Source organism: Nymphalis io, chromosome 22, assembly GCF_905147045.1.
Source record: "Nymphalis io chromosome 22, ilAglIoxx1.1, whole genome shotgun sequence".
NCBI classification, from domain to species: domain Eukaryota; kingdom Metazoa; phylum Arthropoda; class Insecta; order Lepidoptera; family Nymphalidae; genus Nymphalis; species Nymphalis io.
In genome coordinates, this window is record NC_065909.1 from 9,871,209 (window position 1) to 9,884,561 (window position 13,353).

The following is a 13,353-nucleotide window of genomic DNA, read 5'->3' on the forward strand; positions in this document are numbered from 1 at the left end:
TAAGAAAAATATAAATTGTAAAAATGAAAAATTAATATCAAATGTGCGTCTACATTAAAAGTAGGGATTATGATTGGCGCGTGAAAAACTGTTTTGCGTCTTACTCCCGCGATTAATTCCCCACTATCGACGATGCGCGGCTGATTCTACAAATACTCGTTTTACCGCGGCGTCGCGTTCAGTCAGTTCGAGCGGCGCGTGGAGTGAAGACGTGTTTCGAGAAGTTAGCTTTATAGGAAGATAATAAATATAAAAACAGCTCTTTTGAGAGCTTGACATTACATCATACTACGTCATTGCATGCTGCTTCTTGTTTCAAATAAACAATTCTTTTCAGAGCTATTCGTTGTTTTAAAAGATGACGTCATTTTTCCAATCATTTAATTAAGAGGGTAACCGAGGTTAGGGACCTAGGAGTGCTTCTAGATTCTAATTTATTATTTGACAGGCATATGAATAAAATTATCGCAAAAGCTTACAGTATGATGGGTTTCATATTTTTCCAGGGAAGAGACTTTAAGCATATTGTCGGCGCTTCACATATGCCGACGACGAGAGAGGCGCGGGGCGCGGCGCGCGGGCTAGCGGCCCGTTGCGCGTGCGCCGCGATTCACCGGTCACTCAGCGAGCGACAGCCAACTAGGCGGACACTTTATCGTCCTTGCGTGCAATTTGAATACGCGAATAAATTATTATAATACAGTCCAAGTCTTATTACACCGAAGTCCCGTTAGGGCTCCTTCATTTTCTGGTCCTTCGAAGCGAAAAACCTGCATACTTCCGTCGCATTACAATTGCAATGCAACGGTCATTGACGTCGCGTGGTTTACATTGACCGCGCCCAAGGACAAAGGACAAGAAGTCGTCTCCGTCATCTACGTGGCAGCCTTTGTCGTCTGAAGAAGCTGATGTCAGGGAGTATAATTCTGTATTTGAGTGAGTCCATCCAATTACTTATTTCCAACTTTCCCTATTGAAAACTTCTTTTTGCTGAAATTTTTCATTCATTACGATTCCTTTGTTTAATTTTATTTTTTATGACTCTTTTTTTGTTTCACATTGCAACATAAAAACTTTAAGATGTCTGATAATTTAAAAACCCTTATTAAAAAACGTAGTTCAATAAAGCCTAAATTAACAATATTTAATAATTATTTAATGTTAATAAAAAGCAGTCCCGAATTATCAGAGTTACAACGTCTTGACCTCATGGAACGTTTTCGTAAATTTGAAAATTTATATAATGAATTTGATGACCTGCAGAATACGATTGAACTACTTTCCGAGGATGCCGAGTCTACGTTTACTGAGCGTGAGGACTTCGACCGTCAGTATTTCAATCTGGTGGCACTCACGCGCAGCCTGCTCGGTGCTTCGTCCAACGGTACTGGATCTGAGGCGGGCTTCAAAGATGCTGACTCAGGTGCACATATTTCCAATTCAAGGAATTTTATTCGTTTGCCTAAAATAGATTTACCGCATTTCGACGGGACCTATCAATGCTGGCTAGAATTTCGCGATACTTTTACATCTTTAATTCACAACAATACTACCATTAATGATATCAATAAATTCCGTTACCTTCGAGCTTCACTCCAGGGTAATGCAGCTTTAATTATTAAAAATATTGATTTTAAAGGGAATCATTACAATATTGCATGGGATCTTTTATGCGAACGATACAATAATAATCGCATTCTCGTCAATAACCACATACAGGCCCTTTTTGATGTCGAGTCAATAACAAATGAGTCTAGTGTTTCAATTAGAAATCTAGTTGATACGATCAATAAAAATGTTAGGGCATTAACAACATTAAATCAGCCCACTCAATATTGGGATACTTTACTCATTTATATAATGTCTAAAAAATTAGATTTAAAAACTAGTCGTGATTGGGAAGAACATAGAAACAATACTTTAAAAGATGATCCCACTCTAGCACAATTTTGTTCTTTTTTAAACAAAAAGGCAGATTGGTTGGAATCCGTCGAATCAAATATTAATCTTTCTCAAAATAATATTATTGTTGCTTTAAATAATAATCATTCAAATAAATTTGTTCCAGATAAAACTACTCAAATACCAAAAAAATCTAATAATAATTTTAATAAATGTCCGCTTTGCTCCCAAGCACATGCTTTATACAAATGTGATTCATTTCGAAGTTTATCTATTGAAAGTCGCATACAAAAGGCAAATGATTATAATGTTTGTCTTAATTGCTTACGGTTAGGCCATTCTGCTAAGCAATGCAAACTATCACATTGCAAATATTGTAAAATAAAACATAATACGCTTTTGCATTTAAATTCGAATGACTTCAAAACTGTCAATTCATTGCTTTCTTCTTTGCACCTTGCTACGTCAAATGTTGCACTTCCGGCCAATTGCTTGCAGCTTGCTACTTCTGCGCATGTATTACTGTCCACAGCTCTGGTGAACGTGATCGGCGCGTCGGGTAAAAAGTACACTGCACGTCTACTGCTGGACAACGGTAGCACGGCCAACTTTGTTACGCAGACATTCTTCGAGAAACTGGGTTTGTTACGACGCGGTACTGGCACCAGGGTAACAGGTATTAATAATCGTATTTCTACTAGTACACAGTCTTGTCAACTCCTAATAGAGTCTTTATGCTGTGCCTATACTGTAGATATAGAGTGTCATATCTTGCCTGAAATTTCAAAAGTGTTACCGTCGTCTTTCGTACACATCAACCACGTCTCTATTCCTTCAGGTCGTCAGGTCAAGGTCAGGTTCCGTCGGCCGTAGATATCCTGGTAGGGGCTGAAGTGTTCTGGGAGGTATTAAGTAAAAATTATATAGATTTAGGGAAAAACTTACCTAAATTACACGAAACTAGATTCGGATGGCTAGTATCAGGTAGTATTCCCCACCAATCTAAACAAAAATCTATTTTTAATCATTTTTGCCATCACACTAATGTCACTCCCGACCTTACTCAATTCTGGGAGCTTGACAACGTTTCTTCAAAACATTCATATTCTCTAGAAGAAAGAGCATGTGAGCAAATTTTTAAGCAAACCACTGTTCGTAACAATGATGGTGGATTTGTAGTCACCATGCCTTTAAAGGGTGACCCTAGTAATTTAGGTCAATCTTATTTACATGCTAAAAATAGGTTTTTATCCCTTGAAAGGCGATTTAGGCGTGACCCTATTTTTAAAAGGCATTATATTGAATTTATGCGAGAATATGAAAACTTAGGTCATATGACTTTAGACTCGCACTCTACTTCAGTACCTGAAATCTCTAAATTTCAATATTTTATTCCCCATCATGGAGTTGTTCGAGATTCTAGTACCACGACAAAACTACGCCTAGTATTCGACGCATCAGCCTCTACCAGTTCGGGCGTGTCTCTTAACGACATACAGATGGTCGGACCAGTAGTTCAAGACGACCTGTTTTCAATTTTAACACGTTTTCGTCAGCATAGGTACGTGGTTTCAGGTGACGTTGAAAAGATGTATAGGGCGATTGAATTAAATCCAGTTCAACGACCTCTTCAAAAAATTATTTTTCGTTTTAATTCTTCAGAACCTCTAAAGACCTACACATTAAATACGGTCACTTATGGTACTGCCTCTGCCCCCTATTTAGCTACAAAGTGTCTCACAAGTCTAGCTGATAACCTTGACGACTATCGTGTTCAAAGCGCTATTCGTCGTGATTTTTACGTAGACGACTATTTGAGTGGAGGGAATACCATAAGCGAAACTATCGAAATTTCAAAAAAGGTACATTCGGTTCTATCATCAGCTAAATTTAATTTACGTAAATGGAGATCAAATAATCCAGAAATTCTTAGACATGTTACTAATAGTAAAATCGAATCACAAAATACTCTACATTTCTTTGATCAAGATCCGAATTCTTGTCAGGCTAAAACTCTAGGTCTCTTAATTGGGTTTGTGATTCAGATTCCCTTACATATACTATTAATATAACGCCAAATACTAAAATTACTAAACGTCATGTTCTTTCTGTAATTAGTAAAATATTTGATCCACTGGGTCTAGTAGGACCTTGTGTCGTTCAAGCAAAAATCATTATGCAGAGACTTTAGATAAATAAATATGATTGGGATGACGAGATGTCACACGAGCTTCAAAATCTTTGGTCGACATTTGAAAACACTTTGATATCATTAAATAATTTAAAAATACCACGATGGGTTTTGTGTCAAGACTCTATTAAACACTAAATTCATGTCTTCAGAGATGCATCGGAAAAAGCGTACGGGGCATGTCTGTATATTCGATCAAGTAGTGATAATGGCTCTACAAATGTACAGCTTCTAGTCTCTAGAAACCGAATAGCGCCTGTCAAACCGACGACCATACCGAGGCTTGAACTTTGCGGAGCTTTGTTAGGTGCAAGGCTGTGTACTAAGGTTCAGGAATCGCTTACCATACCCATTCATAGATGTAGCTTTTGGTGTGACTCTACCATAGTTCTAGGATGGCTTTCAACTCCTTCTAATCAATTAAAACCTTTTGTTAAAAACAGAGTAAATGAGATTTTGGAAATCACATCTGGTCACTCCTGGAGCTACGTACCGTCGAAGGACAACCCGGCGGATCTTGTTTCCCGTGGCCTCAGTGCCGACGTAATAAACGATACACCTCTGTGGTGGTCCGGTCCTTCTTTTTTACTTCATGGTGAAAAAGAGTGGCCGAAAATGCCAAACACAGAGAAACACGATTTGCCGGAAGTAGTTACTCATTTCATTAGTAATTGTCGCATGAATTCATACGTTTATCATTCAGACGCAATCACGCATTCATCAATCATTAATTGCTTATTAGAAAAATATTCTAGCCTAAATAAAATTTACAAAATATTTACATATATACAAAGATTTATTTATAACTTAAAACATAAAAATAAAATGCATGGCAATCTTTCTGCAACAGAAATACAAAATTCAATAAATACTATTATACATCATTGTCAACTTGAAATGTTTCCTGAAGAGTATAATCTTTTAAAATCTGGTCAGAAATTGCCACGCAAAAGTAGATTGCTTCCTTTGACTCCATTCATTGACAATCATAATCTCATTCGCGTGGGCGGGAGGCTTGACAACTCCCCCTACGATTTTAACATAAAACATCCCATTGTAATTTGTAGTAAGCATATTTTTACTAAACTTTTATTTCATATGCAACATTTAAAACTTTTACATGCCGGCCCACAATTATTATTGTCACATATAAGACAAAGTTATTGGCCTCTAGGTGGCAGAAACTTATATAGACTTATCGTAAATAAATGCCTCACATGTTTCAAAAATAGAGCACAAAATGTACAGCCTCTAATGGCTCATTTACCTAGTGCTCGAACTAATCTGGAATTTCCATTTCTCAACTGTTATGTAGATTACACGGGGCCAGTATTGATAGCCGATCGTAAAGGCCGCGGTTGCAAACTTATAAAATCTTATATGTGCATCTTTGTTTGCTCAGCAATAAAAGCAGTGCACTTGGAGCTCGTCTCTGATCTTAGCACTGATGCTTATATGGCCGCGCTACATCGTTTCATAGCGCGTCGAGGCAAACCGCGGACGATAACATCTGATAACGGCACGAATTTCGTAGGCGCATCCAACGAATTACAGAAATTTATTCAATCATCGAATGTTGCATGCGAGATAGCACAAGAGGGTATCGATTTCATTTTCACACCTGCTTATAGTCCTCATTTCAACTCTTTAGCAGAAGCAGCAGTCAAATCATGCAAGCATCATTTAAAAAGATTACTTTCTCTAACCCATTTCACATTTGAGGAGATGACTACGTGTCTCACTCAAATAGAAGCGATTCTAAATTCGCGTCCTCTAACACCTCTCTCTTCAGACCCTAATGATTTTTCGGCACTAACTCCTTCTCATTTTCTAATTGGACGACCACTCTTATCAGTACCATGCTCTCGGGTGACTGAAGCCGACATCACTCGACTGGACCGATGGAGGAGAATCCAGTACATACGACATCATTTCTGGAGCCGCTTCCATAATGAGTACACTTTTTTGCTACAGGCCAAATCCAAATGGTTTAGTTCCACAGGGGAGGTGAAACCAGGGTCTTTAGTCCTAATCAAGGACAAAACAACACCACCGCTGCTCTGGTCCCTGGGTCGGGTCACACAGACCTTTCCCGGCGTAGACGGAGTCACGCGGGTGGCAGAAATCAAAACGAAGAGAGGAACAATTCGTCGCGCTTTCAATAACATCTGCCCCCTTCCTGATCAAGATTGAAGAGCACTCTTCAACCCGGGGAATATGTCGGCGCTTCACATATGCCGACGACGAGAGAGGCGCGGGGCGCGGGGCGCGGGCTAGCGGCCCGTTGCGCGTGCGCCGCGATTCACCGGTCACTCAGCGAGCGACAGCCAACTAGGCGGACACTTTATCGTCCTTGCGTGCAATTTGAATACGCGAATAAATTATTATAATACAGTCCAAGTCTTATTACACCGAAGTCCCGTTAGGGCTCCTTCACATATCAATACATATAATGTGTTGTATAACTCGTATGTAAGATCTAATTTGGAATTCGCTTCAACGGTATGGAATCCACAATACTCTAAGTATGTTATGGCTATCGAAAATGTTCAGAATAAATTTATTAAAAGATTAACGCGTAAATTTGGGTCCAATGCTATTAATAAGCTTAATATTTTGTCGCTTGAGAAACGCAGGGAATGCAAAGATCAGGTTTTTCTTTACAAAATTGTAAATAATTTTGTCGATTCAATGAACTTAGTCAACAACATTTATACTTAATATAAATGCTCACATTCCATTGCCCGTTCAAAACATACCTTTTATGTCCCAATGTGTAGAACGAACTATGCTAAAAATCGCTGTTTAGTAAGAGCATGTGACAATCATAATAAACGCTACACTAGTATAGATATATTTAACGAAAATTTATTTAAGTTCAAAGAAGCTCTAAAAAGCTGTATTTGTCAGTAATATACTTATGGTTTTTTTTTTCTGTTTTAAATTATTTTTAATACTTTATTCATATATCTTAATAAATTGTTAAATAACTTGTTATCGTTAGGTTCACTCTATGTTTGTTTGTATAAGTGGAAACTTTGTTGGCTTAAGTGAAATTTATTTTGTTACTAAATTTTATGTATTATATTATGCTGTATGTTTCCCAAATAAATAAATAAATACTTTGGACGGTCATAATACGCTTCACATCATGGGGATCATTAAAATTATTTCTTCAAAAAGTTCAGTTACAGCAGAAGAGCCTATAATAAGAACAAACATACTTCCTTCAGCGCAATATTTTGCAGAAAAAGCTCATGTGCCAATACAAGTCTTTCAAACAGATGGTGTAGTAGGATATAGCAAAATAGCTGTGCAGAATTTTAATTATGAAAGTAATACAACATCTTTACTTAAAAAGTAGATATGTTATGGTTATATATGAAATGGAAAAAATTATTATTGCCCGGTTGGAATGGTTATATTGAACATTTAACAAGTAATATTATACATTTTTCGGAATCTCGAATTTTATTTTTACCATTTATTCATCAACCTAGGACCTACAGCGAAACTATGGATACAATATTTTAATATGGTGTCTATTGCAAAGGAATTTATAAGAGCTGAACCTATGGGAGATTGGCGAGCTAATTTGAATTGCGTTAAAGAAATGCTTCCCTATCTTCATGTGTCAAAATATTTTAATTATGCCAAGCCTGCGCATTTATATCTACAAGATATGATGCAATTAGAGAACTTGATGGATCCTGGTGTTTATCAAAGATTTACCGAAGGATTTTTCACTATAAGACGTTCTGATAAATTAAATTGTGGAACTTCGACGGATATGGTGATTGAACAATCAATGATGAAGTGTATGAAAACAGACGGAGGTGTTGCTCGAGGGAGAAGTACGCAAGAAAGTGTCATTAGTAAATGGGTTTATGGCATGCATACCATGAATACTGTGTGTGAAGGATTGGAAGATCTCGCTAATGTTAGAATGGACACATCAGACCAGCATGTGGATGCAAGCGATTCTCGTGCGAAGAGAGATATTGAAGATATTAATAAACTCTTATCACACGATCCGTTTGTGTTTTCAATCTTTGACTACGAGAAAGCCTTCGACTCCATCGAAACCTGGGCAGTGCTCGACTCATTGCAGAGATGTCATATCGATTGGAGATATATCGAGGTACTGAGATGTCTGTACAACGCCGCTACAATGACTGTCCACATCCAGGACTGTAAGACGAAGGCGATCCAACTGCGCAGAGGGGTGAGACAGGGGGATGTAATATCCCCGAAACTGTTCACCAACGCGTTGGAAGACGTTTTCAAAACGCTGGATTGGACTAGGTATGGAGTCAATGTAAACGGCGAGTACATCTCACACCTTCGATTTGCCGACGATATCGTCATCATAGCAGAGTCGCTGGAACAACTCACCGAAATGCTGCGTAGCCTAGGCGAATCTTCCCGGCGTGTCGGTCTCGGTATGAACTTGGACAAGACCAAGGTCATGTTCAATAGGCATGTCGTGCCGGGACCGATATACGTCGGGGGGAAACCTCTCGAAGTTGTTAGTGAATATACCTACCTAGGACAGATAATACAAGTCGGTAGGAACAACTTCGAGAAAGAAGCCGATCGAAGAATTCGCTTGGGATGGGCAGCATTTGGCAACCTTCGTCAAGTCCTCAAGTCGTCTATACCGCAATGTTTGAAGACGAAAGTCTTCAACCAATGCGTCTTACCTGCCATGACATACGGTGCCGAAACGTGGACACTAACTGCGGGACTAGTCCACAAATTCAAAGTCGCTCAGCGTGCTATGGAGCGAGCTATGCTCGGAGTATCTTTGAAGGATAAGATCAGAAATGAGATTATCCGGAAAAGAACCGGAGTCACCGACATAGCTTGCAAAATTAGCAGGCTGAAGTGGCAGTGGGCTGGTCACGTATGTCGTAGGACCGATGGCCGTTGGAGCGGACGAGTCCTAGAGTGGAGACCGCGAATCGGCAAGCGCAGCGTAGGGCGCCCTCCAGCCAGGTGGACCGACGACCTTAAGAAGGTGGCGGGCACCAACTGGATGCGGAAGGCTGAGGACAGGGAGCTTTGGCGCACCTTAGGAGAGGCCTATGTTCAGCAGTGGACAACGATTGGCTGTTGATTGATTGATTGATTGATATAAGTCTACTTGATTAATTATCACCAACTCAGCAAGCGCGCATTGTCGTGAAACTTTCTTATGAACGCGGGTTGACACAATAATTGCCAATTTATTTTTTACAAAGTGTAGCTTAAATTATAAAGATTTTAAATAAAAAATCCAACATACTTTAATTATTTTTATTATAGTCTAATGATGTGCTAAAAAATGTTTTAATTTTTTTTTAATATTGAATGACTGATTTAAAAATATTTTAAATCTTTGCTAATATATAACATTTTTCTAAGTCAGTAAAAAACATTGTTTTATTTTTTAAGTCACAATCACACGTTTTATTCAAAGCATAATTAAATAAAAAGATTAATTTAGTCTAATAACACCCTAAAATTTTCATAAATCGATGACATGAAGCTAACTTTTATTAAAACTGGCCGTTTACTCTGACAAAATTAAAAAATTAAAGAAACACACGTTTCAAATTAATATTCTAAGCGAACTGCCACAGATAATACACAATTAATTATTTAACACCATCATTTCATCGCTTTCCATTACTTTATCAAATTAAATTAATTCGGATTAATTGATACTTTGAGGCAAAGAGATCTAATAAAATACGTACTTAAAATTTATGTAATAAGGACTATTTTTGTATAAACAATAAGATATGTAAGAAAATTTTAAAGTCGTTAAGAAGAAGATAAAAGTTAAAATGAATCTTAGTGGAATATATATAAAATACAAATTTGATGATAAATATAGAGTAAATGTAAAAAATACACTTATAAATATACATTTTTTTAGTAGGATTACTTTTAAGGTATTTTTAGTTCATACAAATTATAAAATAAAATATTTACTTACAATTGTTTTTACAGATGAAAAACGAAACAGCAAATTATTTAATTAATTTTGTTCCCAGAAATATTTCTGAATTTCAAAATGGTGTCACTTAAAAATGTCTTACGTTTGTGTTACATAAATACGTATATTTAACTTAAAATAGCAAGTTATATCAGCTTACAGGAACTAGAAAAATCATTTAGATTTAATGTACAAAATTTAAATACTTCGACAAAAGATATGTATACAATAATACAATAATATGAATCTCGCCAAAATTTAAATTTAAAATGGCGTCATGATTATGTTTAAAAATATTTAATATTTTAATAAATTTAAATAACACAATACGAATTTGAAAATGGGGTCTTTTCAAAATAACAGAATATGACATAACAGAGCATTTTTTAATATTCTTGAGGATGGTTATCACTCAAATGCTATTTCTGATGTTAGGTCTGCTATTCTTTTAATAATTATTGTTATTTAGCTTAGCGGTATGTTTTTCCATTCATGTTGCCGCAGAGTCTTAAACACAGGCCATCCCTTATATATTCATAATGGCGCCTAATAAGAATAAAATATAATTTTCAAGCAGTGATGAATCGCTTGAATTTTGTAAAAATTTACCAAAATAGTAATATATAATTTTGTTTTCGTACATATTCAAATTTAGTATTGCATAAGTTAGGTAATAGACGAAATTTCATTTATATTTATAACTGATCAGAATATGATTGACGGGAATAGTTCGTGCTTATAATGCCTGAAGTTCTCAAAAAAATATGACCGAGTTATTACAACTTATACCTAAATACCTGGATGTTTATTTTTTAATTTATATATAATTAACATTATTTTATGCTGCAATTTTTTTAAATTTGTTATGTGTAATATAATAATCAGGTTAGTAAAGGTTTGAATATGTTTTTTTATTTAAAAAAATAACTTTTAACGCGACACGTTTTCTTAGACCAAAAACGTAAATGATACTAATTATCTTTGTTTAAAAAAAATCTTATTCTTTTTTTTTTTTTTTATATCGCCGGGAGGGCAAATGACTCTACTCCACCTGATGGTAAGTGGTAGTAGAGTCCAAACGCGACGACGGCCAGTACAGACGGGAAAAACGTTCTGCACTAGCCGCCTTCGCCTTGCCGGCCCGCAAGATGCCTCTTCACGCCTCGTTTGAAGGAACCCGGGTTGTAAGAGGAGGGGAATACGTGAGCTGGTAAGGAATTCCATTTTTTGGAAGTGCGACAAAGAAAGGAGTTGCCAAATTTCTTTGTTCGCGATGGAATTGATGTCACAGTTAGGCGGTGACATCGAGAACCAGCTTGCGTGGACTTAAGAAGGAAGGGGGAAGCAGGAATTAGAGAGAATAATTCCTCAGAGCACTCGCCGTGATACAGTCGATAGAAAGCTCTCAGTGCTGCTATCTCACGACGCAATTGTAAAGGTTCAAGGGTGTTTGTGACCTTTACGTCGCCAATAATGCGTACGGCACGTCGCTGCAACCGGTCCAAGGCCTCAAGTAGGTACTTAGCGGAGCCATCCCAAAGGTGCGAGCAATATTCCACGCAAGACCGTACCTGTGTTTTGTACAGCAGGCAAAGTTGTTGTGGCGTGAAAAAGCGCCGCACCTTGTTCAGAACTCCGAGTTTCCGTGAAGCTGTTTTTATAACAGCCTCGATGTAATCCCTTGGACTAAGGTCGCAACGAACGTCAATCCCCAGCATGGCGATTTTGCTTTGCATCACCAGCGGAGTACCACAGAGGGAGGGAAGAGGGGAAAATGTTGACTTTTTCGCCGTGAGAGCGCATACCTGTGTTTTCTTGGCATTAAACTCAACAAGATTATCAGAGCCCCATTTGGCGATGAGATCTAACGTCCTATCGAGTTCAATGACAAGATTCTCCCGCCTCTCCTCAGTTTCCGCCCGCCCAGCCACTGCGCGTCCGTGGTATCCACCATGCACTGTACTATCATCTGCATAGCAATGTATGTTCCCAAGGGAGAGCATATCATTGATACGCATCCAACGAAATACAGAAATTTATTCAATCATCGAATGTTGCATGTGAGATAGCACAAGAGGGTATCGATTTCATTTTCACACCTGCTTATAGTCCTCATTTCAACTCTTTAGCAGAAGCAGCAGTCAAATCATGCAAGCATCATTTAAAAAGATTACTTTCTCTAACCCATTTCACATTTGAGGAGATGACTACGTGTCTCACTCAAATAGAAGCGATTCTAAATTCGCGTCCTCTAACACCTCTCTCTTCAGACCCTAATGATTTTTCGGCACTAACTCCTTCTCATTTTCTAATTGGACGACCACTCTTATCAGTACCATGCTCTCGGGTGACTGAAGCCGACATCACTCGACTGGACCGATGGAGGAGAATCCAGTACATACGACATCATTTCTGGAGCCGCTTCCATAATGAGTACACTTTTTTGCTACAGGCCAAATCCAAATGGTTTAGTTCCACAGGGGAGGTGAAACCAGGGTCTTGAGTCCTAATCAAGGACAAAACAACACCACCGCTGCTCTGGTCCCTGGGTCGGGTCACACAGACCTTTCCCGGCGTAGACGGAGTCACGCGGGTGGCAGAAATCAAAACGAAGAGAGGAACAATTCGTCGCGCTTTCAATAACATCTGCCCCCTTCCTGATCAAGATTGAAGAGCACTCTTCAACCCGGGGATTATGTCGGCGCTTCACATATGCCGACGACGAGAGAGGCGCGGGGCGCGTGGCGCGGGCTAGCGGCCCGTTGCGCGTGCGCCGCGATTCACCGGTCACTCAGCGAGCGACAGCCAACTAGTCGGACACTTTATCGTCCTTGCGTGCAATTTGAATACGCGAATAAATTATTATAATACAGTCCAAGTCTTATTACACCGAAGTCCCGTTAGGGCTCCTTCACATATCAATACATATAATGTGTTGTATAACTCGTATGTAAGATCTAATTTGGAATTCGCTTCAACGGTTTGGAATCCACAATACTCTAAGTATGTTATGGCTATCGAAAATGTTCAGAATAAATTTATTAAAAGATTAACGCGTAAATTTGGGTCCAATGCTATTAATAAGCTTAATATTTTGTCGCTTGAGAAACGCAGGGAATGCAAAGATCAGGTTTTTCTTTACAAAATTGTAAATAATTTTGTCGATTCAATGAACTTAGTCAACAACATTTATACTTAATATAAATGCTCACATTCCATTGCCCGTTCAAAACATACCTTTTATGTCCCAATGTGTAGAACGAACTATGCTAAAAAT

General features: G+C 38.1%; 1 protein-coding gene across 6 annotated transcripts; it reads left to right on the forward strand.

Moving 5' to 3' along the window:
• Positions 1-1,011: 1,011 nt before the first annotated feature.
• LOC126777196 (uncharacterized) lies at positions 1,012-12,824 on the forward strand. 6 transcript variants are annotated; one of them, XR_007670023.1, is made up of 2 exons: positions 1,012-1,423; positions 6,068-6,092. XR_007670023.1 is itself a non-coding variant. In XM_050500169.1 (2 exons), the coding sequence occupies exons 1-2, from the start codon at positions 1,081-1,083 to the stop codon at positions 12,546-12,548; spliced, it is 363 nt and encodes a 120-aa protein (XP_050356126.1). In that variant the 5' UTR covers positions 1,012-1,080; the 3' UTR covers positions 12,549-12,824. The 6 variants fall into 6 exon arrangements, 5 of the variants coding, with proteins under 5 accessions (XP_050356126.1, XP_050356125.1, XP_050356123.1 ...); XM_050500169.1 differs by lacking the exon at positions 6,068-6,092 and adding an exon at positions 12,529-12,824; XM_050500168.1 differs by lacking the exon at positions 6,068-6,092 and adding an exon at positions 2,069-4,090.
• Positions 12,825-13,353: the final 529 nt, after the last annotated feature.